The sequence below is a fragment of the Fragaria vesca genome, linkage group LG7, assembly GCF_000184155.1.
Source record: "Fragaria vesca subsp. vesca linkage group LG7, FraVesHawaii_1.0, whole genome shotgun sequence".
Classification (NCBI taxonomy): Eukaryota; Viridiplantae; Streptophyta; class Magnoliopsida; order Rosales; family Rosaceae; genus Fragaria; species Fragaria vesca.
In genome coordinates this window covers 4,312,744-4,335,814 of record NC_020497.1, presented here as the reverse complement: position 1 = coordinate 4,335,814, position 23,071 = coordinate 4,312,744, and the positions used below count along the sequence as shown (strand labels likewise).

The window sequence follows — 23,071 nt, the reverse complement described above, 5'->3', positions numbered from 1 at the left end:
ACAAGACTGTTGTTAGGGTTGCGAATCCACAAAAAGTTATAAAATCCATCAAGAAAATTGAGAAAACTCAAAGTTTATTGTTTAATTATATGAAAGAATAATCTTTATAGCCGATTAAAGGCGTTTGTATAAGAGAAACTAATCCCGAACAACAACAACAACAAAGCCTAAATTTAGCAATAGTCGGAAAATTTAATTAGCTATCAATATAGCAATTATGCTCCAACAGTAATAGGTTTTCGTTTATATGAATGATTTATTACTAAAAAAAAAAAAAGGTAGTTCGTGAGTTATCTGATAAATTTTTGATCAATCATGAACTAAGAAGTGGACAAAATGAAGAAAGAGAATTGCTAAATTTAGTAATTTACCGTAACAATAATTAAACTTAACTTCTCTTTAGCTAGCTAATTATGTTGGAAGTAAATTTTACTATTGAAATACATATATTTAGCTAAAATTCATATTGAACAACTATGTTGGAGATGCTCAGTCGGTGCTCAAACAGCAAACAAACATGACTCTTGCAGTTAATTCTAACTTCTTCTTTTTTGAGTTTTCTACTTTTTTTTGTTGCCTATATTTTGTTTTTTTGTTGGACAACTCAAATTCGGCAAGCAATAACGAAATGATCCGCCACGTGTGATACGTAACAGAAGAAGCCACTCGGACGACGCTCTCCCTAAAATGTTGGCAACTCTCGCGCGACCGGTTTCCTTGACAAACTCGCTTCTTCTCCTCCGCATTCCACTCATCCACGTAACTAATCTTCGCTACTTTCACTACCAACGCACCTCCGCGCGTAGATTCACAGCCATGTCCCTACCCACCGCCACGGCCGGCGACTCGCCCAAAGACCACGTCGCCGGGGACTGGTTTTCCGTGCCGGAGCTCCGTCTTCGCGACCACCGCTTCTTCGTGCCTCTCGACTACTCCGCCGATCCCAAGGCTTCGTCTACGATTTCAGTCTTCGCTCGCGAAGTTGTTTCAGGTAAATTCAACTCCAATCGAATCGTCACTGAAGATTAATCGGTGTGATTGTTCAATACTTACTGTTTTGATTGGTTTTGTAAAGTGAAATGTGCAGTGTATAGAGCTGAATCGATGATATTAGTGTTTGAATTTCCATTAGTTTCTCTGAATCTGGTTAATGTAATCCAGGCGAGTAATTATGGTCCTCAGTACTAAAAATATGGATTTGACTTTTCTCAGTAACTGAAGTTGGTAATTTTGGAGGTAAAACTACAACTGTGAAGTAAATTTCTGCTGATGAGTTTCAACTGTCTAGTCAAGTAGTAGAAGTGTGCCTATTTAGGTTTCTGCCTATGCACTAAGACTGAACTATTCAAATGTCAGTGGCCATAATCTGCAGACTGGCACTATGTGACAGTTGAGTCCTTGCCGTTATTCGATTGATGTGAAGAGGTGCAGAAAACAAGACAATTAACCAAATGAAAAAGAGTTAAATGTAGTGCAGACGTTTGATTTTCTTAGAAATTGAGTTTAACAACTAGACAACTCTGAATAGATCGATCATAAATGTTTTTTTGGCTATTAAAGGGCTCACTGGAGTGTTGAAATGTGATGCTGAGATGATAGTTGGTAGATCAGCATCGGGTTCAACAGTCACTCCTGTTTTGTTCAATGTTTAATCTAAACTGAGCTATATGAGCTTAGTTGTGTACGTAAGACTTTATATCCATTCAAGGATGGTTCAGAATGAGTAACATACTCCACATGAGAGCACAAGCATGCACTTGTGAAGCATCAGAAAAGTATGTAAAGTGTATCTTATAGTTTTGACTTGTGAGCTCTTTCTCTCTCAATGCGGAGGAAGTAGCATTGTAATGACAAACAAACTGTTACCTATATTGCATTGCTTATATTCTTTGCAGACAAGACCTTTGGATTTCCTTGTATAGTCATGTTTGGTGGCTTTATAACTCACCTAGCGAAATGCAATTTGTGTCGTAGTTGGCAAAGAAGAGCAACCACTACCATACCTATTATTTCTTCAAGGTGGACCTGGATTTGAAAGCCCGAGACCAACTGAAGCCAGTGGATGGATGCGTAAAGCCTGTGAAGAATATCGTGTCATATTGCTGGATCAGGTATGGTTGTTGAGGCATAACTTAAACTAATTGGATTTCTTGATGGGATCTGCACTGCCTTAATAGGATTTTTTCTCATTGCAGCGAGGAACAGGTTTATCTACTCCTTTGACACCTTCATCAATGTTGCAACTGAAGTCCGATGTGAAGTTGGCTGATTTCTTGCAACATTTTCGAGCTGATAATATAGTAAATGATGCCGAGTTTATTCGAGTACGTTTAGTTCCTGATGCAGGGCGCTGGACAATTTTGGGTCAGGTATAATTATGATTTCTTATAGTAATTTACGTGGTGCTTGTAATCTGTCAGCTACTGTGATATGGTCCTTTTCCTTTGCAGTGACCTCCTACTTTATCTATATATCATCAGAGAAAATTTTTAAGATATAATTATTCTCCTTGTACATATTCAAAGCCATTGCTCTCATGTTGTGCTTTTTTGCTTCTAGAGAATGCTTATGTGTTAAGTCATTCCTTATATTTTGCTTGTGGTGAGCTGTAGCCTGTGGGACTTAACAAGGATTAAAATTAGTTCTGTTTCCTTTTGCAGAGTTATGGTGGTTTTTGTGCAGTAACCTATTTGAGTTTTGCACCGCAAGGACTAAATAAAGTCCTTTTAACTGGCGGTATCCCTCCAATAGGAAATGGATGCACTGCAGATATCGTGTACAGAGCATGTTTTGAACAGATTAGACGTCAGAATGAGAAGTATTACAAAAGGTATCCTCAAGATACTGAGATTGTTCGTGAAGTTGTTAACTTTTTGTCAGAATCTAAGGGAGGCGGGGTGAGGATCCAGAACATATGATCTTGGTGCTGTTCCTAATGCTGAGAGTTAACGATTAAAACTAATAGTTTAAATCAACAATCACCCACCTTTTTATTTATGCAGGTGCCTCTTCCATCCGGGGGCATCCTAACTCCAAAGGGATTACAAACACTTGGACTTTCTGGCTTAGGATCCAGTAGTGGTTTTGAGCGCTTACACTACATGTAAGGCTTCATTGTGAAGAATCTCGATTTTTATATGCTACAGTGGTTTCAGTCTTTAATTCAGTTACTTGTTTACTTCAACCCAGGTTTGAGAGGGTCTGGGATCCTGTACTAGTTCCAGGAGCACCAAAGCAGATCAGCTATTACTTCTTGGACGCTGTAAGAAATTCTCTGTTTTTCATTGATCTTGAATCCAAGGTTTTGCAATATTTGTGGCATCAAAGTTAAATAATTTCACCTATGCAGTTTCAGAAATGGTCATCTTTTGATACCAATCCACTTTATGCTCTAATGCACGAGTCCATATACTGTCAGGTAATTGCTTTATTGTCTTTCATTTACAGTACTAAATGTACTATATTCACGAGTCCATATGCTTTAAACTATATATAACTTAAAAAAATAATGAATTTTTATAGTTATTCATTTTTTGAAGGGCGCTCCATCACGGTGGTCTGCTCACACAGTAAGGGCCGAAGATGAGGGCAGATTTGATGCAGTCCAGGCTGCAAAAGAAGGCCGTCCTATATATTTCACAGGGGAGGTAGTCACTGGCTCCAACATTCTCTTTTCAAAATGACAGCAAGCCATAATTTAAATCCAATTATACAAGTTTATCAAACAGATCTCTGATGAATTATTTAAGTACTCCGGTTGTTAAATACCTTATGGACTGAAACAGTCCAAAGCATTTGAGATGTAGAATAATTTACTCTTTTACGGAGTCATGACGTCCGAAGTATATTAATTATCATCATGATGCTAGTTGTTCATGAAAGTAAACTTTTACCATAAACACTTGCTTGGACCAATCTATGTGGTAGATGATGAATATTGCGCAACATGGTTGACTTATAGCTGTCTGGCATATAGGATGTGTCTGATTAATGCAGATGATCTAGAGCCTAGCTATCTGCATGTAGTTGCTTGTTGCTTTTGAATTCGACCTTCTGAACACAATTTACACTTTTACTACTGCAGATGATCTTCCCATGGATGTTTGATGAGATTCATGCTTTGAGAAAATTCAAAGGTGCTGCTAATATGTTGGCTGAGAAAGAGGATTGGCCTCCATTATACGACATCACTGCACTAAATAATAACAAGGTTTGCTTCCTATGTACGACGATAATGATCTGCTATGACAACTGGCAATAACATTTGCATATGGAGATCTAAACTCTCTTGCTTTTCGTTGCGATTGAAACAATGTGAATAATCAACAGTTTCTTCTGTTAGTAAGGTCTCTTTGTCTACATTGTCAGGTGCCTGTTGCAGCTGCTGTTTATTACGAAGATATGTATGTTAACTTTAAGCTGGTCATGGAAACAGCTTCACAGATAGCAGGGATTCGGTTGTGGATAACTAATGAATATATGCATTCTGGTCTACGAGATTCGGGGACCCAAGTGTTTGACCATCTGATGGGAATGCTAGATGGAAAGAGGCCTTTGTTCTGATTTCCATTGCAGTTGGTGCATTACTTTGTTCTGGATGTGATTTTAAATCCATTTTCTTTATACATTAGCTTGGCTGTGTTGTAACTGTGAACTCGTGCTGCGATCTATTTCTTACAGTTGGAGTTGAGGCTTTTATATCAAGTTACACACTTTTTTTTTCTTTATCTTCAAGTCATTCATTGAAGTAAATTCGGTGTTGTACCAAATAAAACTACCATCGGTTATATGTGCAAATTTTGGGTTTGTTTGAAACTATCAGTCGCTCAATCTTGAAACTTCGTTACAAACTGCCAATCACCTTAGTGATCCTTGTTACAAGTAAATTGGATTGTTGATCTTACGTAAATGTGTCAAATTGGATGAAGATTACATGTCCATTGTGCTGTGTAGGTTGTGTAGTTTGCACCAGTACTTTGAGTAAAGATTTTTCTTTTGCAGCATACAACATCTTTGCAGAAAAGGGAATGTGGGGAAGAATTTACAGTAGCTCTACTGCCATTTTCAGTTGCATAACTCTTTAGAAACTATCAACTTAACCTTGAAACAAGAGGAAACAGTAGTAAACAGAAGAACTTGATTCAGATATCTTCAAACAAGTGCAAACTTTTATATACACGTACAACTTGCGTTTGGATCCCACAACAAGTAGGACTTGAACAATTGGAACACCATCCCTTGAAGGCTTGAACTTACAAATGAACTTTGAATTGCTCTAAACATAAATTCTAAACTATGAGCTAACAACATCTGAAACAAAAGGATGATTGTGAAGCTCCTCAGTTGACCATTTTCCCAAGTTTCTGGGCTTAACAACATCTGCAACAAAAGGATGGTAGAGGAGCTCCTCAGCTGACCATCTTTCCCATGTTTCTGGAGCTAGGCAAAACTCCAGAAACTCCCTAGCATGGATCGAGATCGTATCAGGGATTTTGGGCTTCATTCCATCCACAATGTAGAGTGTCTTGCTGTCACGATGGTAGAAATGCTCCCGGGCGCGTTCACCGGTCAGCATCTCCAGAACGATTAACCCAACGGCCCATATATCACTGGCATGTTCCTGCTCATTGTACAAGACAGTCTCCGGGGACAAGTACATCGGCGTGCCTCTCCATCTATCTCGAACCTCATTCTTCTTGGCCAACCCAAAATCACCCACTTTGGCCGTAAAGGGAAAGCCCTCATCATTCTTCACAAGCAAAATATTCTCTGGTTTCAAATCACAATGCACGTACCCGCACCTACGTATGTGTTTGACCCCTCTGAGAATGTCACCGGTGTACCGCCTCACATGATATTCCGGCAACCCATGACCTATAATCTTTAAGTACCTCGCAAGGCTTCCCCATGCAACTTCCATGGCCAAGTTGTAGACCTCTTCCCCGTCGTTACTCCAAGTCACCTCTTCACCGTAGTGCTCAATGATGAAGGGGCAACAACCACCCTTGGTTTCCAACTCCCTGTAAACCTCCAGCTCGTATTGAATGGAATCGGAATCCTTGATCTTTGCGGATTTCATGGCCATTGCCTCGGGCAAGTGGTGTTCTCCAATATGGGGTATCTTGGCAAACGCGACGAACACGGAGCCGAACCCTCCTTCTCCGATCTTCTTCCCTCTGATCCACCTGTAACCTGAACCAAGACTCACTTCCGCCTTCCTCTTCATATTGCCTCTCTCTTTTTTCTTTCTCTCTGCTTCTTCTTCTTGCGCAACAAAGATCACTACTTTCTCTTTTTCTCTCTCAGATCTGTTTGCAACAAAGAGCGAATGGTTCGTTTGGGTATGAGATGACTGGGTTGTATAGGGTCGGTGGTAATCGGAACCCTTATCCTTGTAGGAATGGGATAAATGAGGAAGCGTGGCTATCAAGCAATTCACTTCTATCTGGCAAACGGCTGTGAGATGTCAGATGTGCTTGGATGCCAAGCTACTGATCCCCAATCAGAGCGGGAAAATAGAAACCGACAAAACTCTTTGAATTAAACCGTGTTTAATTAAACGTGTTTATTCTATAGCCTAATCTTAATCCGGTAGGGTTTCACGACCAAGATATCATTACTAAACCTACAGTTCTTTGGAACTATACATTAATGTACCGCTTACAGAGTACAGATTAAGATAAAAAGAAAATATCAGTACGACAACGAAAAAAAAAACATCACAAATTGTGACCAACAATAAAACATCCAATGCAATAAAATGATATGAGGCACAGTCAGGCGCTAAAAGTATAGGATGTAGTAGGATGTCAACATTTTGTATAAATATGATCGTTATTAGTACCAAAAATGAATTTTGATTTGTCTTTTATTTGTTTTTGTTTTTGTTTATAAGGATTTATTTATTTTTTTGGTCAATAAGGATGATCTTGAGGATGAAGCTAAATAGCTAATCAAACATGCATGCTACTATATTCTCTAGTACATATGCTTGCATTTTTCTTTTTAATTGGGAGTGAGATAATAAGTCATCTCGGTTACTTTAACAAGTTACATAGTAACACATCCACCCAGTCAATATTCGAGACTGAAGTCCACGACAGTATCCCAACAAAACCAGATTAATCAACACATCTACCCAGTCAATATTCAAGACTGAAGTCCACGATAGTATCCCAACAAAACCAAATTAATCTCCCGTCACAGGCACGCGTAGCCGGAGGCCTCTTAAACTTGTTGGCCATAAATTGATGAGAGGTGAGACTCTAATTAACTCTTAATATATATAGGAGTTCTATACTATATGAAACTCGACCACCTTTACTATACCAAGTGGTTTATACCTGAATTTTCCATTGTTTATTAGACTGAATTCTTTAAGTAAATCTATCTATATAAAAAACATTCTGAATAGATTGCATCGACAAGACTGCTGTTGCTCGAAAATGGTTGGTGAAATGCTAAAGTACTTCGTCTTGATCACAAATTAAGACCTTTTCCCTCTTCCGTGGGTCTCTTTAGGTTGGTAAACAGTATCTAATCAAACTAAAGTTTGCAACCAGTTATTTGGAACATGTGTCCTGAACTCCTGATTAAACTAAATTCCCAACATATACAATTACTTAAACACCTTCCCCAATTTAGAGAGAGAGAGAGAGAGCATGCATTTTCATGCATAGATGATAACGATATGTATGGTGAGGCACGTCTCCTATTCTCCTTTTCTGAACTGGAAGGGCAGTTGAACAGAAGTAGTTGAGATGTAGTTGGCTTTGGCCTTTACCCTAGGGCACTACAAGAATTCGAGATAGGGATCCAGTGTTGCTAAAAACATACATAGAAACAAGCCCAGCGATCATCCTCGATCATTTTCAAGTCTTCAAGATTATTAGCCACTCTTCCAACCCCCTAAACCTAATCTACTATCTATCTATCTCTCTCTCTCTCTCTCTCTCTCTCTCTCTCTCTCGTTGAAAGTGGCCGGGTAAGTCCAACTTCTTCTCACCTTCCACCACCTCAATCTACTTGATAATTGAAAGCTTTATATATAAACCACCACCCAAGATTCTCAGTTCTCGATCTGCTCTTCTCTTATCATTCTCACTACATTCAAAGCGTACCCTCCAATTATGGAAGGAGGTCAAGAACATATGAATCCACCTCCGACCTCATCATCAACACCGCAGCTATCATTACCTTTAATCTTGCCGCCGCAAAACCCATCCTACCAGCTCTTCACACCCTCAGGATTGAATCCTCCTCCTCTTCCTCTTCTACAGCCTCATGATCATCAACTCCTTAACCCTATAGACATTGACTGGATCAGCCTTCTCTCTGGCCAAGCAGGTCATCATGGGCTAGTCGGTCATGATCAGCTTAATAACTGTAGGGCTGTGCCGGGTATGGCGGATCTTAGTACTGCCTCTGGCTCCGCTGGTGAGAATGCTATTGAGGGTGATGATGATCGGGAACAAAAGGGTAGTAAAAAGAGGAAAGGTGGTGGTTATAAGATGAGGAAAGCGACTCGGCCTAGGTTTGCATTTCAGACTCGAAGTGCTGATGATATTCTTGATGATGGTTACCGTTGGAGAAAATATGGACAGAAAGCCGTCAAGAACAGCTTATATCCCAGGTTAATTCATCCCCTAAATTTATCTATCTAATACTGTATGTTCATTATTTTCAGTTTTCTATAGAAAAGAATAACAGATACGTACAGTAATTACATGTAAATATATTCATCTAGACTCTAGACTTTTGAATATATAGTGGATCAGGATCTGTAGATAGATAGTAAATAAAAATGTTTTGAGTCAGTAAAATTAAAATATATTGTTCCTCAACGGTTTTAAATTCTGAAAAGATGCATGGAATCAAGTTAGAAATATTAATAATCATATTGTATGGTTTGGTTATATGGTATCGTTTCTTCTAACAACACTGCTTGTTCGAATAATTAAGCTTGGAATTTGAATTTATAATTATATGTATAGGTTTGGTTCTGGAAAATATGATCGATCCAATTTGTTTGACTGCCGCAAGTAATCTGAAACTCCAAATGGTTAAATATTTACTAGACGAAACAACCATGGGATTATTCCTAATAAATCTTATGAATTAGACTATCCAGAAACTCACAGTAACTCGTAGGGGTATATGTTGTGGCAATTCGAAGCCAAATGTTTAGAACTTTAGCAAGTTGTGTATGATCTTTCTTCTTCATTGCGTTGAACATAAAACATATTTCATATACAGTACTGGATCTGATTCTTTCTTTGACATTGAACATGGTCATATAGGAGTTACTATCGCTGCACGCATCACACATGTAATGTGAAAAAGCAGATTCAGAGGCTATCTAAAGACACAAGCATCGTGGTGACAACTTATGAAGGAACTCACAATCATCCCTGCGAGAAACTGATGGAAACTCTAACTCCTCTCTTGAGGCAAATGCAATTCCTCTCTAGGTTCTAGTTAAATGTGTATATAGCTAGCTCCCTAAGGTTTGCTATATGATCGAACATATGATAAGTACTGTGATTATGACTTTTCACTTTAACTGTTATAACACCTTGTAACCCCCTCACCAACCAAGATCAAATTTCCACCATCCTTTCATCTCAAGCTTTCTAATTGAATCACGTCTCTTGATCTTGCACGAAAGTGGAAAAGCTCCCTTTGAATTTGTAATTCATACTGTTATCTAGGCCAAATCCAAATCACAAGTTTAGCTAATATATACATGCATGTTAAAATGTTAATTATTATATGAAAATATATACAGTGTTATAAATATTATGATTTATGTGTTTGTCCACATAATTACTCATTAGTTATGTACTCTAATGTAAACCTTACCTCTATATAAGGAGGCTAATGAAAATGAATGAGAACAATTCTACCTCTTCCCAACTATTCTCTATGTGTCTTCTATTCTTCTTATCTTTACTTTACAACATCAAGTGTTTGTAATGAACTACGATGGCATAAGCACTATTCTCCTCCTCTCTATATATCGACAATATCGATATACATTCATCACACAAGTATGAAACATAAGCAAAATGATCACATATATGTCGAACAAGATCTTTGAAAGATGTGTGTCCGTGTGTGTATTCTTCTTTAAAACGAGACTCAAGAAGAGAATAGAATTTGCCAATTATAACACTCAAATGATTTTCCTTAAACATAGAAATTGATAATTAAGATATATAGCAAGTACATAAATACAGAAGATCACGTTCAAAAACGTGACAGACTATCTGTCAAGTATTTCGGTATGGAAACCAGCATGTTAGCCACACAATAGGTGTGTCAACTTTGGTTTCATATAATTTTTTTTTTATGGCGATTATTGTGTACGTACTAAATTAGATTGTGATCAGTACACTTTCGAATCTTACACTTCCTTAGAAAAACAAGGAACAAAACCATACAGATATAATGCCAATTGCCAATGGTGTTTGCATTGTATTCCTATGTTACAAGAACAATAATGTCAATTTACATAAGAGAAATTTTAAATACACACCTCTAATCTCTTAATACACACCCCTATTATTTTATATTTCATATTAGATTTTATAGGTATGTTTAATTACAAAAACATCTATCAATTATTAGGGAAAAAAAAAGAAAAGAAAAAAACTTCATCTTCCATAAAACCTAACTCTTCTCTATTATTACTACGCATCAAAAGAAAAGAAATAAAAACCTCTTCTCCAAAATTCATCACCTGAATTTCGATTACTTTCATAATCACATGTACTATTTACCGATTCATTTGGGTTTTTTTTTATAAACTTTAGATTTTGTCTTGCAGACTAAAAACTAGTTTTTAGTTTTTATGCTATTAAACTTTTACTAGTTTCTTAACTTTGAAAAAATTATGTATATACTAGTTTTTATGCTATTGTACTTTTACTAGTTTCTTAACTTTGAACAATTATATATGTATGTTTAATATTTTTTTTTCTTCAAATTCTAGCCGATTGATGTCATATTAGACATTTAGAGTTCGAATATAATATTACTCTTTTGATTGTAATTAAATTGAAAAATATCAAGAAAAAATTTATAACCCGATCAAAAAATCTAATAGAAAATAAAAGAGAATACGTAAAGAGAGTTGTGAAATAGTATATATATAATTATTATATTAAATAACAAATTATTATTAGTTTTAGATATTGAGGGTATTTTAGGTAATTTGGGATGTGTATTTAGTATAATATTGAAATGAAAAACTAGATGGGTAGTGTATTAAGTAAGGGGTGTGTATTAAGAGATTATGGGTGTGTATTTAAAATTACTCTTTACATAATTAAAACGTAATATTGAAAAAGAGGAAATTGGTTGGTGTAGCGTACGTACATGGAAAGGCCTCATTTGACCTAAAACACAGCCATATCACTCATCACTCTCCACCCTTAAGATATGGAAAGAGATCTCAACCCTGTCTCAAATAGACAATTGAAAAATGTCAAAATGATTCCTCAAAAGCCATATATAATTCACACAATCAACTAGCTAATATATATCTCAATCTCTTGGTTAATTGGTTTGTGCTAGCTTTGAAAATGTCTAACTCGATTGAGGAGGCCGGGGGGAAGAAGGAGATTATGGTGGAGGCGGAGGGGAAGAGGGATAGGTCATTGTTGGATGTGTTTAAGTCGAAAGAGGAGGTGAAGGAGGAGGTTGAGAAGGAGGCAAAGGAGACTAAGACGGAGGAGTCGTTGTTAGACAAGGCAAAGAACTATGTGGCAGAGAAGATAGCAAATGTGCCAACACCAGAGGCAAGTCTGATCGATGTTGATTTCTTGAAGGTGAGCTTTGATTCTGCAGATTACCTTGCCAAGGTTAACGTCAAGAATCCCTATTCACATTCCATCCCCATCTGCGAGATCGATTACACCCTCAAAAGCATTGGCAGGTATTTCCTTAATTCATTCAACTCCCTAATGTAATTATTTCCCACATCGATCTGGTGTTGGTTTCGAATAATATATGTGTGTCTATATATATAACATGTACTGCCATGCTATCATGTAAATGAGGTCAGATCTAAAAGGGGTTGGTATGTCGGAAAACTCTTGGGTATAGGAGAAATGGTTTCTCGATGCTAGAGGTATTGGATCGTAGGGGATGTCTTTGTTATTCTGCATAATCCTCATACCATTTTTCTAGTATATTAGATCACAAATGAAAATGTAGGTTATGTGATTGGGCGACTCAGATATATTAGATCACAAATATAGCACAGCTATATGTCTAACAGTTGTTCATATTTTACAGTATTGTGTTGAACTCCTAAAAACTTCAAATTTGGCTCGAAGTTTCAATTTGAAAATTCAAAATCGAATCCCTCTAGCCAATAGCCACATACAATTAATCCACGAAGAATGTATATCTATTTTTGCTTGCCTTGGAGGAGAAGTTAGGGATGCAAATATGGAACCTCATCCAACAGGACCAACACGACCTACACGACCACAGCGTATATATAGTTAGTTTCCATCCAATGCTTCTTTCGTTTTGTATCTGATCTGTTTAATGTGAGGTGTTGTGCAGTGTGATCGCTTCCGGGAGGATTCCAGACCCTGGATCGTTGAAGGCGAGCCGCGATACTCTCATCGATGTGCCGGTGAAGGTGCCACACAGTATAATAATTACTTTGGTTAAGGACATTGCTACAGATTGGGACATTGACTATGAGTTGGAACTGGGACTCATCATCGACATTCCTATAGTTGGGAACATTACCATACCACTATCCAGGAAAGGTGAGATCAAGCTTCCCACCTTAAAGGATGTAATATTTGGAACAAATGAGGAGCAGAAGGATTCGAAAGAGAAAGAGAAAGAGAAGGATTCCAAAGAAAAAGATAAGGATTCAGATTGATAAACTGGTGAGGACTGAATAAAGGAAGTGCTAGGTAGAGTCGAACCCTTCGATCTTATGAAGATCGAGTTAAGTTATGAAAATTCTCATATGTAGACCAAAGAAATGGCTTAATATTCATTTGGAAGAGACTGTTATATGTGAAGTGTTCATTTTCTTTGTCATTGAAGAAAGCAATTTATGTCTAGGTTGATCTTTTACTCATTATTTTCTCCCAGATTCACTTCTTGTTGAATCTTCATTTGTACTTGGCAAACTAGGCAAACTAAACACTGCCTGCGGCCATGTAATCCCTCCATATATAGTTTGCTAGTTTCTCTAATTTGGTTAGTAATTTGGTGCTAATCGGTCTAAGACGTGCGCATGTAAATCTTTTGTCATATTTGTTCCTTTAGCATCTTAATCCGCCGTCATTAAAGATCTCTTATTTCTTTACCTCAGAAGCTCGAGAAATTTTTAAATACTACAGAAGGACCACGTGGCAGTCTGACGTGGTCCTACGTTCCAATCAAATTTAGATATGTGGATTTTTTACAACTAAAATATAAACAAATATTTTCTATTTTTTGTGAAATGACATTTATGGGTATTTAACAAGTTCAAACTAGGGTCTAGGGTCTAGGGTATAGGGTTTAAAGTTTAGGGTTAGGGTTTAGGGTATAGGGTTTAGAGTTTAGTATTAAAAAAACAACAGAAAACCTAAAATGGTTTTTGACAAAATAGCTGAAATAATTTTTCGTGAAGAAAATCTACATGTCTAAATTTGATTGGAAAATAGGATCATGTCAGACTGCCACGTGGTCCTCCCGTAGCACTGAAAAATTTCTCCAGAAGCTCGTCCAAGAAGCTCAGACACTTAAATGATATCTACGTTAAATTTATGTGACATAAAGTACGTATTTTTGACGGAGTGGTGAAATAACGACTTCTCTATCTTTCAAGAAATGGTACAAGGGTTGAGATTATTTTTGGAGTAGTTAGTTAAATTAGACAAGGACTAAAATGTTGACGATCACAGGAATATCGGTGATTTAAAAAAAAGAAATCTTGATGGATATATCGAGAAAATATCAAATATTGATGTAAGGTTTACCAAAATTTTATATAAAAATAGTATATTCGACCAAAAATAGACTAAATATAATATAAAATATCAAAAATATATGAAAACTAATATTAGTGTTTGTAAAAAACAGAAATTTTGAAGACATATCTAAGATATCGGGTAGATTTTAGTCCTTGAAATTAGAACATAAGATCATCCTTGACCAAAGGTATCAACATTCCATCCTTAAAGAATCACCTATCCAATGGAGAGCCTATGTTATATGCCCCGATCCGGTGATCTGATGTATTGAGGCTATATCCAATCGGGTTTTTTGGGGGTTATATGCCCCGATCTGGTGTCTTCTTGTTTTAGATCGGGCTTGTCTGGGCGGGTAGCTGAAAGTATTGAGGTTCTTTGGTGATCTGATGTCAGATCGGATCTTCAATCATGTTGTTGGCGAGTTGTTCCATGGGTTGGCTAGGTAAGGTGTGGTGGGTTGCGGATCTGAGTTGGGATGCTTCGACGGCGACGACAAAGTAGGCAGGTGGGATTCAGTCTCTATCGTCAACTGATGGTAGCTCGGTGGAGGCGTTGAGGGTCGGCTGCGGTGGTTGTGATGGAAACTGATGGTTTGGAGTGCTCGATCTTGGATTTGGGCAGTATCTGATTTGGATTGGGCTTAGGACACTGCTCTTGGGCTTGTCCAGTCCAGTATTGAGTCTGATCATGCCGATTCAGGAGATGTGCTGCATCCCTTTTGTTTTGTTTTATTATGTTAGTTTTCTGTTTGTTTTCTCTGTTTTGAATAACTTGACCCTCTGTGGTCGTGCTTGGGTGGATTACAATGCACCGCTGATATAGTGATGAAGGTCTACACCCGTAATTATCACGTGCATTCACTAATCAGGAGGCGGAGTTGACTCGAGCTTTTTCCTTCATGGGGTTAAAGCCGCTACCCATTGAGGGTGCCGACGCTGTCTTTCCAACTCTGTTGGCAGTTTGTCGGACGAGTCTTTTGGTCTTGATGATTATTTTCTTGTCTCATGGTGTACCGGAAATTTGGTAACTCTTTTAGGAAGTAATTTTTCGGGCATTTTGATCTGAGATTTGTTATAAGTGATCCGTTAATAGTCTTGCTTATATTATTTATACTGCTTGTAACATCTCCTGTATCAATGACATTTCATTTGAATAAAAAAAAAAAAAAAAAAGGGAAGCCTATGTCGATATGAGAGCAAGGACCCAGTCTGGGGTGTCTCTCATTGATGCCCAGACCATGACGCTTTTAACGTTCACGGTAACGAGAACAAAATAAAATATCTAAATCTTAGCCATGACTTCCGTACACACCTTCTCCATTTTCTTTCCAACTATGGTCGGCCGGATTTACAGATCTCCAAACACGGAGGCAACACAACTGACACGTACACACCGTCACGCGTCTCCACGGCAACCTCACGACACGTGTCAGAAACCCACATATCCCACTCCACTACTATGCCTACCACCTGTGTCTATATATTCCCCAAGGATCCTATATTCCCCAATCACAAACTCAAAGTCCCCAAACCACTCTATCTTTCCGGCTTAGATCTATCTATTTCTTCTTCCCTCCATCTCTCTTGTTACTACAGTGCTTCAGAAAATGGCTGGGATATTTGACAAGGCTAAGAACTTCGCGACTGAGAAACTGGGCAACATAGAAAAGCCAGAGGCAGAGCTGACAGATGTTGACTTCAGGAAGGCGAGCTTCGATGCTGCGGAGTACCTCGGCAAGGTTCATGTCAAGAACCCTTATGATCACTCCATCCCCATCTGCGAGATCTCCTACACCCTCAAATGTGTTGGCAGGTACTAATTTTGTTTATCTTCTTATTGGTTTTGATTGCTTGATGTAGAAGAAAACCAGGGTTTGATTGGATATGATTGTTTTGTTATTCAGGGAGATTGTATCTGGGAAAATTCCGGACCCGGGATCGATTGAGGCAAGCGATGTTACAATTCTGGAGGTACCAGTGAAGGTGCCACATAGTGTGTTGGCGACCTTGTGTAAGGATGTTGGGGCAGATTGGGACATTGATTATGAGTTGATATTGGGTCTCACCATTGACCTTCCTGTGATTGGGAATTTCACCATACCTCTGTCCAAGAAGGGAGAGATCAAGCTTCCCAGTCTCACCAGCCTCTTTGGTTGAGCTCCCCAAGTTTCAAGCTTCTCTGTCTTTGTATGTTGTGCTTCATATCAAGATTTCCTATGTGTTTTAGTTGAAAAGATATGTTTGGCTTCTGTAATACCCCTGCTGGTTCTGACTCCTGACTCTGTTCAGCTGATCACAGTTAACACTTTGTGGGTTAATATATTGAAGTCGTCACTGCAAGAATGAAATCTTGAAAATAAATATAGTTTACGAATTTGTGTGCTTATAACCATGACAATCTTGTGATGAGCATCTGCACCGTTTCTTGTTATCTAACACAATTACAAGAAGCACAAGATAATGAGGCGAATGTGAGATTTTGAAAGAATTCGTAAGTATGATACTTGTGTTGTAAGAAGTAAAGTAGGAAACTTTAGCAAGTGAGAAGTCCTAAAGTATGAAACTTGTTTATTTTTCTTAAAAAATAGGTCAGAGAAGAACCAAACAATGAAAATGTTACCAAAAGAGCAAGGACCCAGCTGGGGTGTCTCTCATTGATGCCCAGACCATGACTCTTTTAACGTTCACGGTAACGAGAACAAAATAAAATATCTAAATCTTAGCCATGACTTCCGTACACACCTTCTCCATTTTCTTTCCAACTATGGTCGGCCGGATTTACAGATCTCCAAACACGGAGGCAACACAACTGACACGTACACACCGTCACGCGTCTCCACGGCAACCTCACGACACGTGTCAGAAACCCACATACCCCACTCCACTACCATGCCTACCACCTGCGTGTATATATTCCCAAGGATCCTATTTCCCTAATCACAAATTCAAAGTCCCCAAACTACTCTATCTTTCCGGCTTAGATCTATCTATTTCTTCTTCCATCCATCTCTCTTGTTACTACAGTGCTTCAGGAAATGGCTGGGTTATTTGACAAGGCTAAGAACTTCGTGACTGAGAAACTGGGCAACGTAGAAAAGCCAGAAGCAGAGCTCACAGATGTCGACTTCAGGAAGGTGAGCTTCGATGCTGCGGAGTACCTCGGCAAGGTTCATGTCAAGAACCCTTATGATCATTCCATCCCCATCTGCGAGATCTCCTACACCCTCAAATGTGTTGGCAGGTACTAATTTTGTTCATGTTCTTATTGGGTTTGATTGCTTGATGTAGAAGAAAACTTGGGTTTGATTGGATATGATTGTTGTTTATTCAGGGAGATTGTAGCTGGGACAGTTCCGGACCCTGGATCGATTAAGGCAAGCGATGTTACCATTCTGGAGGTACCAGTGAAGGTGCCACATAGTGTGTTGGCGACCTTGTGTAAGGATGTTGGGGCAGATTGGGACATTGATTATGAGTTGATATTGGGTCTCACCATTGACCTTCCTGTGATTGGGAACTTCACCATACCTCTGTCCAAGAAGGGAGAGATCAAGCTTCCCAGTCTGACCAGCCTCTTTGGTTGAGCTCCCCACGTTTCAAGCTTCTCTGTCTTTGTATGTTGTGCTTCATATCAAGATTTCCTATATGTTTTAGTTGAAAAGATATGTGTCTTCTGTAATACCCCTTCTGGTTCTGACTCCTGACTCTGTTCAGCTGATCACAGTTAACACTTTGTGGGTTAATATATTGAAGTTGTCACTGCAAGGATGAAATCTTGAAAATAAATATGGTTTACGAATTTGTGTGCTTATAACCATGACAATCTTGTGATGAGCATCTGCACCGTTTCTTGTTACCATTACAATAAGCACCTTTATCCAACAATCTAACACAACTACAACGAAGCACAAGATAATGAGGCGAATGTGAGATTTTGAAAGAATTCGTAAGTATGATACTTGTGTTGTAAGAAGTAATGTAGGAAACTTTAGTAGTGAGAAGTCCTAAAGTATGGAACTTCTTTATTCTTCTTCAAAAATAGGTCAGAGAAGAACCAAACAATGGAAATGTTACCAAAACAAACAATGGAAATGTTACTAAAACAGGATGAGAAATTCGTCGGTATACAAACTTTTGCTTTTTATAATTTTGGTATATCAAGTTTTAAAAATATCATATTGGTATCTTATGTTTTCATCCCGACCTAAGATTGGTATATCAAGTTTGGTATATCAAGTTTTCATCCTGACCTAAAAATATCATATTTTTATAAATTTTGGTATATCAAGTTTTAAAAATATTATATTGGTATCTTATGTTTTCATCTCGACCTAAGATTGGTATATATAGTCATTAAGATTATTAATTTACCTTCAGACAAAAGAAAATGACCAATTTACCCTTAAATTTTCTTTTTTTCTTAGTTTTTCTTCTTTGTTTTCACATTCTAATTTCAATCATTTTTTAATGTTAACGACAACAACAAGATCCTTAAGTGTCAGCAGAAACAACAAAGATTGAATTCCTATATGTTTCCCTTCTTCAATCTTCTTCAAGTTTATAAAGGTCAATCTAAATCATCAAATTCCAAAACCTCTTCTAATTTTTCTTGAATATGAAAACAAATTTAAAAAAAAACTAAGAAAAAAAGAGAACTTAAGGGTAAATTGATCATCTTAATAGCTATATATACCAATCTTAGGTCGGGATGGAAACATGAGATATATATACCAATCTTAGGTTGGGATGGAAACATGAGATACCGTTCTGATATTTTCAAAACTTGATATACCAAAGTTTATAAAGAGCAAAAGTCTGTATATCACCGAGGAATGTAATTGTCATGTTAAACAAGGAAGCTTGAAAATTGCTTCCATAGGAATGCTTAGATAAAATTCTCTGTCAGTAGAACTAGTTCAAAATAGGGTCGCTGCAAGGAAAGCATCATTTCTTTCCCAAGTATTGCTTCCTCGCATATATATCACCTAAACTCTTTGGCAGGACAACCGAGCTAAAAATAAATTTCAATAAAATGTCCCTGTTTTTGTCTTCAACAGCAAAAATCTTTAGTTTTCTGTATATGAAAGTGTCAGAGTTATTGGGCAATGCCAAGAACTATATTGTGAACAAGGCCAGGGGTTATGTTTTGGCGAGGTTGGTTGAGATGCAAAGGAGGTCTGCGTTTATTGTAGGCCTTCAACTAGAGGATATGAGCTTCGACTCCATGGATCTCCTTTTCAAGATCTCAGTGTTCAACTCGTTTCTGTTTTCTCTGCCTGTCAGTCAAGCCTCTCTCAAAATGAAAATCAGTGGCAGGTTTGATCAATGTGTTGTTTATAAAAGAAATCTTGTGTATTATCATATGACCAGATTGTTTGATCTTTTCCTTAGATCGTGCACTTGTAAGACATTAAAATGTTCTAGTAAGAACTTAGAGAAATTGTATTGCTTCTTTCATATTTTTCCAGACTCATCTTCACCTCTTTTCGTACAGCAGACACCCAAATTCCCAAACCATAGTTTAAGTAGCTTTAAAGTCGATGGTTAGCTTCACAGTTCAGTAAAGTAAAAAAATTCTATTTTGACATGCTGTTTTTCCTTATGTGCAGTGAACCTATATCAGGGAAATTGAAGGAGCCAGTGTATATGAAGGCAGGAGCAGAGTCTATATTGTCTGTGTTAGCAAAGGTGCCATATAGTATGCCTATAAATTTGGCAAATGACATTTCTGTAGATAAAAACATCGACTACCGCATCGATCTCCAACTCACAATTCACCTTCCTATCATTGGTAACATCTCTCTACCACTTCCTTGCCAACAAGGAGAGGCCAAAATCTCCGAGTTGTTTAGCAAATTGATGGATCAAATCATGTTGAGTTGGTGATGCCTTGGAGTGGAAACAATGACATACTTTATTAGATGCAAAAATTAAGCTAGATGCTTAATCGCTGATGTCCAACTCAAACAATAACATAGCTCTTGGACTATCCAATTCATCTTTAGAGTTTTGTTTTTCTAACGAGTTGATTACCAAAATTCTTATCGATAGTTTATATTTAAGAGTTGAAATTCGAACTCGAAAGTCGAAACTATATTTGAGAGTTGAAACTCTAACTCAAAATTAAAATGTATTACTTTTCAAGTATACATTTGGATTTCCGAGATGCCTTATTATTATTATTATTTATTTTATTTTTTTATTATTATTAATTTTTTCGTGGAGTTGCCTTTATAAGCCGATTTCAAGAGCTACCATTCCACTCCCAAAAATACTGAGCCTTAGGGCTAGTTTGGTTCATAGAATGGAAAGGAAAGGAAATCAATTCTTTAAATTTTCTTGGAGCATGGGAAATTGAAACTCTCACCAACTTTCATTTCATGTGTTTGGAACAGTCAAGAATCTATTCAGAATCCATCTTCTATTTTCCATTGGAGTAGAACGGGTCAGACAGAGATTTATAAAAGGCATGGCTAAAATTAGAAAATGAAATTTTAAGCAGGGACAGTTTAGTCAAAAGCAAGTGCAATGATTGCAGGATTTTGGGTGGGAAAATGAATCTCGGGGTTGGAGGGAGGGAATGATATTCCGCCAAATTTTCCCTTCCTTTGGGAAGCAATTTCTTTTCCCTCCTTTTTTCTTGGGCTTCCAAACAAAGGAAAGGAAATACCAAACAAAGGACCACCAGCTTCTTTCCCAGAAACAAACAGGGCCTTAATGAATATACAGAAAGAGGACGATCTTGTCGGCGTGAAGTGGTAGAAATATCCAGATATGTTTGCAAATTTGAAAGCTGTTGCCGATTGGAACCCTTTGCTATTGATCCCGCTTTTTGGAGAAGTATTTAATTATTTATACACTCCACATCTTTTCAAAATATTTGATATTAAAATTTGTCTTGCCCAATCGCTCAAACACTCTTATACTTAGACAAAACAATTCTAAAAGTGTAGTTGGTGAGGAGAACTCACCGATGGAGAGGTTTGCGGCTGAGATCGAGAAGACATATATAAGTTTCTTTGAACGATTTTGGACTGAAGAACAATCAAATCATTATCTTGTTAATGCATCAATCTGCAAACGAATTCAAAAAGGTTTGACTTGAAGGCTCACTAACTGAGAAAAACAATGCTAGAAGTGTAGTTGGTGTAAAGAACTTACCGCCAGCTCGATTGTCACTTTGGACAAAGTGATGAAGATAATGTCTATCCCCGCAATTAGAAAATAAACAATGCAGTAAAAATAAGAAACAATTACTGAAGTATTGAAAAAAAAAAACAATATCAATGTTTAAGACACAAAAGCTACTGAAGTATCATGAAACATATTCACACAAACCCAGTACAAGTTACACAAAGAGTTTGAACTCCGGTGCAAGTTGCACCAGATAATTTTTTCAATAAACCCCCTCCACTTGACAGTAGCACCCGGACAGATTATATTTGATCTTGGTGGCGATATCTAGTGGAGTTTTAACTTTCGGCACACGTCATTAACAAAAAATGTGAAAGGGAATCCATCGTAACCAAATGTAAGTACTAAACAAAAGCAATATCAATGTTTACGACACAAAAGCTACTGAAGTATCATGAAACGTATTGTCACTCAAACCCAATAAAGCTTACACTAGATATCGGAACCGATATCTAGTAGAGTTTTAACTCACCACATAATTTTTCTGGTAAACCCCTCCGCTTGATGGAAGCACACGGACAGCTTACACTAGATCTCGGTAGCGATATCTAGTTAAGTTTTAACTTTCGGCATACGTCATTAACAAAAGATGTGAAAGGAAATCCATCATAACCAAATATAAGTATTGAACAAAAGCAATATCAGTGTTTACGACACATAAGCTACTGAAGTATCATGAAACGTATTGCCACTCAAACCCAGTAAAGATTACACTAGATATCGGTACCGATATCTAGTAGAGTTTTAACTCACGAGATAATTTTTCTTGTAAACCCCCTCCGTTGGATGGGTAGCAGCCGGACAGCTTACACTAGATCTCAGTGGCGATATCTAGTGGAGTTTTAACTTTCAGCACACGTCATTAACAAAAGATGTGAAAGGGAATCCATCGTAACCAAATGTAAGTACTAAACAATAACAATAGCAATATCAATGTGTTGTCGGTACTAGATAAATACCTCCTCAGCCCATAAACCAGAGCTCCAGCAAGGAGCCAGGTCTCGGCCCAAGCCAGAATAATGAGTTAACGTTAGTTGAGACACCATGCAGAAAGTCAAACAAGCCTAAAATATGAAGGACATTTGTCCCACATTGATTAGAACATGGAAGAGCCTGTTATGGCCCAGACACCAACCAATAAGGTAAGAAAATCTATCGCGTTGAAGGCCGAGAGCTTACTCTGAGACTGACTTAATCATCGGAGAGAGAAAGATCGGTAAAAACCGATCAATCTCCTTGTGCAGGAGGGAATCTTTGTCATTAATATCCTCGGACGATGCACACCAAGCTTCTGAAGTGCCTACGAGACCTTACAGAAACACAATGTTTACGACACATTTACGACACATAAGTTACTGAAGTGTCATGAAATGTATTGTCACTCAAATTCAGTAAAGAATACACTAGATATCGGTACCGATATCTGGTAGAGTTTTAAATCACCAAATAATGATTCCGATATACCCCCTCCGCTGGATGGGTAGCAGCCGGACAGGTTGCACTTGATCTCGGTGGCGATATCTAGTGGAGTTTAACCTTTCGGCACACATTAACAAAATATGTGAAAGTAAATCTATCGTAACCAAATGTAAGTATTGAACAAAAGTAATATCAATGTTTACGACATATAAACTACTGGAGTATTATGAAACGTATCTAATTTATCTAAAAAATATTAGAAGCGAGTTTTTTATGTTTTTAAATTTGATCATGTGCTACTATGTAATTTTTTCGAACTGGATGATTTTTTTTGTTCGAGTGATAATTGTTTAAAATCTTAGCTATAGATAAACAAAAATAAAAAATAAAATAAATGACATGTCACAAACAGAGATTGGACCACATAAGAGAGTACTGGGTCGCAAGTTCCCCCTTCCCCCCCCC

General features: G+C 37.6%; 7 protein-coding genes across 7 annotated transcripts; 6 read left to right on the top strand and 1 right to left on the bottom strand.

Annotated features, from left to right (window-relative positions):
- The first annotated feature begins 729 nt into the window (after window positions 1-729).
- On the top strand, window positions 730-4,812 carry LOC101307621 (proline iminopeptidase-like). The gene is made up of 10 exons (XM_004306683.1): window positions 730-991; window positions 1,975-2,111; window positions 2,196-2,369; window positions 2,661-2,897; window positions 3,003-3,103; window positions 3,190-3,262; window positions 3,350-3,418; window positions 3,540-3,647; window positions 4,085-4,210; window positions 4,369-4,812. The coding sequence occupies exons 1-10, from the start codon at window positions 817-819 to the stop codon at window positions 4,561-4,563; spliced, it is 1,395 nt and encodes a 464-aa protein (XP_004306731.1). The 5' UTR covers window positions 730-816; the 3' UTR covers window positions 4,564-4,812.
- A 481-nt stretch (window positions 4,813-5,293) lies between these two features.
- LOC101304045 (mitogen-activated protein kinase kinase kinase 2-like) lies at window positions 5,294-6,226 on the bottom strand. The gene has a single exon (XM_004308286.1). It carries the CDS (start codon window positions 6,224-6,226, stop codon window positions 5,294-5,296), a length of 933 nt encoding a protein of 310 aa, XP_004308334.1.
- A 1,857-nt stretch (window positions 6,227-8,083) lies between these two features.
- LOC101307333 (probable WRKY transcription factor 24-like) lies at window positions 8,084-9,899 on the top strand. Its single transcript, XM_004306682.1, has 2 exons — window positions 8,084-8,632; window positions 9,300-9,899. The coding sequence occupies exons 1-2, from the start codon at window positions 8,130-8,132 to the stop codon at window positions 9,475-9,477; spliced, it is 681 nt and encodes a 226-aa protein (XP_004306730.1). The 5' UTR covers window positions 8,084-8,129; the 3' UTR covers window positions 9,478-9,899.
- Window positions 9,900-11,585: 1,686 nt separating this feature from the next.
- On the top strand, window positions 11,586-12,907 carry LOC101303752 (desiccation protectant protein Lea14 homolog). Its single transcript, XM_004308285.1, has 2 exons — window positions 11,586-11,938; window positions 12,577-12,907. Exons 1-2 carry the CDS (start codon window positions 11,586-11,588, stop codon window positions 12,905-12,907), a joined length of 684 nt encoding a protein of 227 aa, XP_004308333.1.
- A 2,592-nt stretch (window positions 12,908-15,499) lies between these two features.
- On the top strand, window positions 15,500-16,376 carry LOC101307045 (desiccation protectant protein Lea14 homolog). Its single transcript, XM_004306681.1, has 2 exons — window positions 15,500-15,806; window positions 15,898-16,376. Exons 1-2 carry the CDS (start codon window positions 15,601-15,603, stop codon window positions 16,148-16,150), a joined length of 459 nt encoding a protein of 152 aa, XP_004306729.1. The 5' UTR covers window positions 15,500-15,600; the 3' UTR covers window positions 16,151-16,376.
- Window positions 16,377-16,932: 556 nt separating this feature from the next.
- LOC101306752 (desiccation protectant protein Lea14 homolog) lies at window positions 16,933-17,805 on the top strand. Its single transcript, XM_004306680.1, has 2 exons — window positions 16,933-17,234; window positions 17,325-17,805. Exons 1-2 carry the CDS (start codon window positions 17,029-17,031, stop codon window positions 17,575-17,577), a joined length of 459 nt encoding a protein of 152 aa, XP_004306728.1. The 5' UTR covers window positions 16,933-17,028; the 3' UTR covers window positions 17,578-17,805.
- A 1,202-nt stretch (window positions 17,806-19,007) lies between these two features.
- Window positions 19,008-19,879, top strand: LOC101303461 (desiccation protectant protein Lea14 homolog). Its single transcript, XM_004308284.1, has 2 exons — window positions 19,008-19,309; window positions 19,603-19,879. Exons 1-2 carry the CDS (start codon window positions 19,026-19,028, stop codon window positions 19,877-19,879), a joined length of 561 nt encoding a protein of 186 aa, XP_004308332.1. The 5' UTR covers window positions 19,008-19,025.
- Window positions 19,880-23,071: the final 3,192 nt, after the last annotated feature.

Coding starts and splice junctions, on each gene's coding strand:
- LOC101307621 (XM_004306683.1), top strand. CDS start 817: ATGTCCCTACCCACCGCCACGGCCGGCGACTCGCCCAAAGACCACGTC. Junction 2,370..2,660: donor GCTGGACAATTTTGGGTCAG/GTATAATTATGA, acceptor TTCCTTTTGCAG/AGTTATGGTGGTTTTTGTGC. Junction 4,211..4,368: donor CTGCACTAAATAATAACAAG/GTTTGCTTCCTA, acceptor CTACATTGTCAG/GTGCCTGTTGCAGCTGCTGT.
- LOC101304045 (XM_004308286.1), bottom strand. CDS start 6,226: ATGAAGAGGAAGGCGGAAGTGAGTCTTGGTTCAGGTTACAGGTGGATC.
- LOC101307333 (XM_004306682.1), top strand. CDS start 8,130: ATGGAAGGAGGTCAAGAACATATGAATCCACCTCCGACCTCATCATCA. Junction 8,633..9,299: donor AAGAACAGCTTATATCCCAG/GTTAATTCATCC, acceptor ATGGTCATATAG/GAGTTACTATCGCTGCACGC.
- LOC101303752 (XM_004308285.1), top strand. CDS start 11,586: ATGTCTAACTCGATTGAGGAGGCCGGGGGGAAGAAGGAGATTATGGTG. Junction 11,939..12,576: donor ACCCTCAAAAGCATTGGCAG/GTATTTCCTTAA, acceptor GGTGTTGTGCAG/TGTGATCGCTTCCGGGAGGA.
- LOC101307045 (XM_004306681.1), top strand. CDS start 15,601: ATGGCTGGGATATTTGACAAGGCTAAGAACTTCGCGACTGAGAAACTG. Junction 15,807..15,897: donor ACCCTCAAATGTGTTGGCAG/GTACTAATTTTG, acceptor TTTGTTATTCAG/GGAGATTGTATCTGGGAAAA.
- LOC101306752 (XM_004306680.1), top strand. CDS start 17,029: ATGGCTGGGTTATTTGACAAGGCTAAGAACTTCGTGACTGAGAAACTG. Junction 17,235..17,324: donor ACCCTCAAATGTGTTGGCAG/GTACTAATTTTG, acceptor TTGTTTATTCAG/GGAGATTGTAGCTGGGACAG.
- LOC101303461 (XM_004308284.1), top strand. CDS start 19,026: ATGTCCCTGTTTTTGTCTTCAACAGCAAAAATCTTTAGTTTTCTGTAT. Junction 19,310..19,602: donor AAAATGAAAATCAGTGGCAG/GTTTGATCAATG, acceptor CCTTATGTGCAG/TGAACCTATATCAGGGAAAT.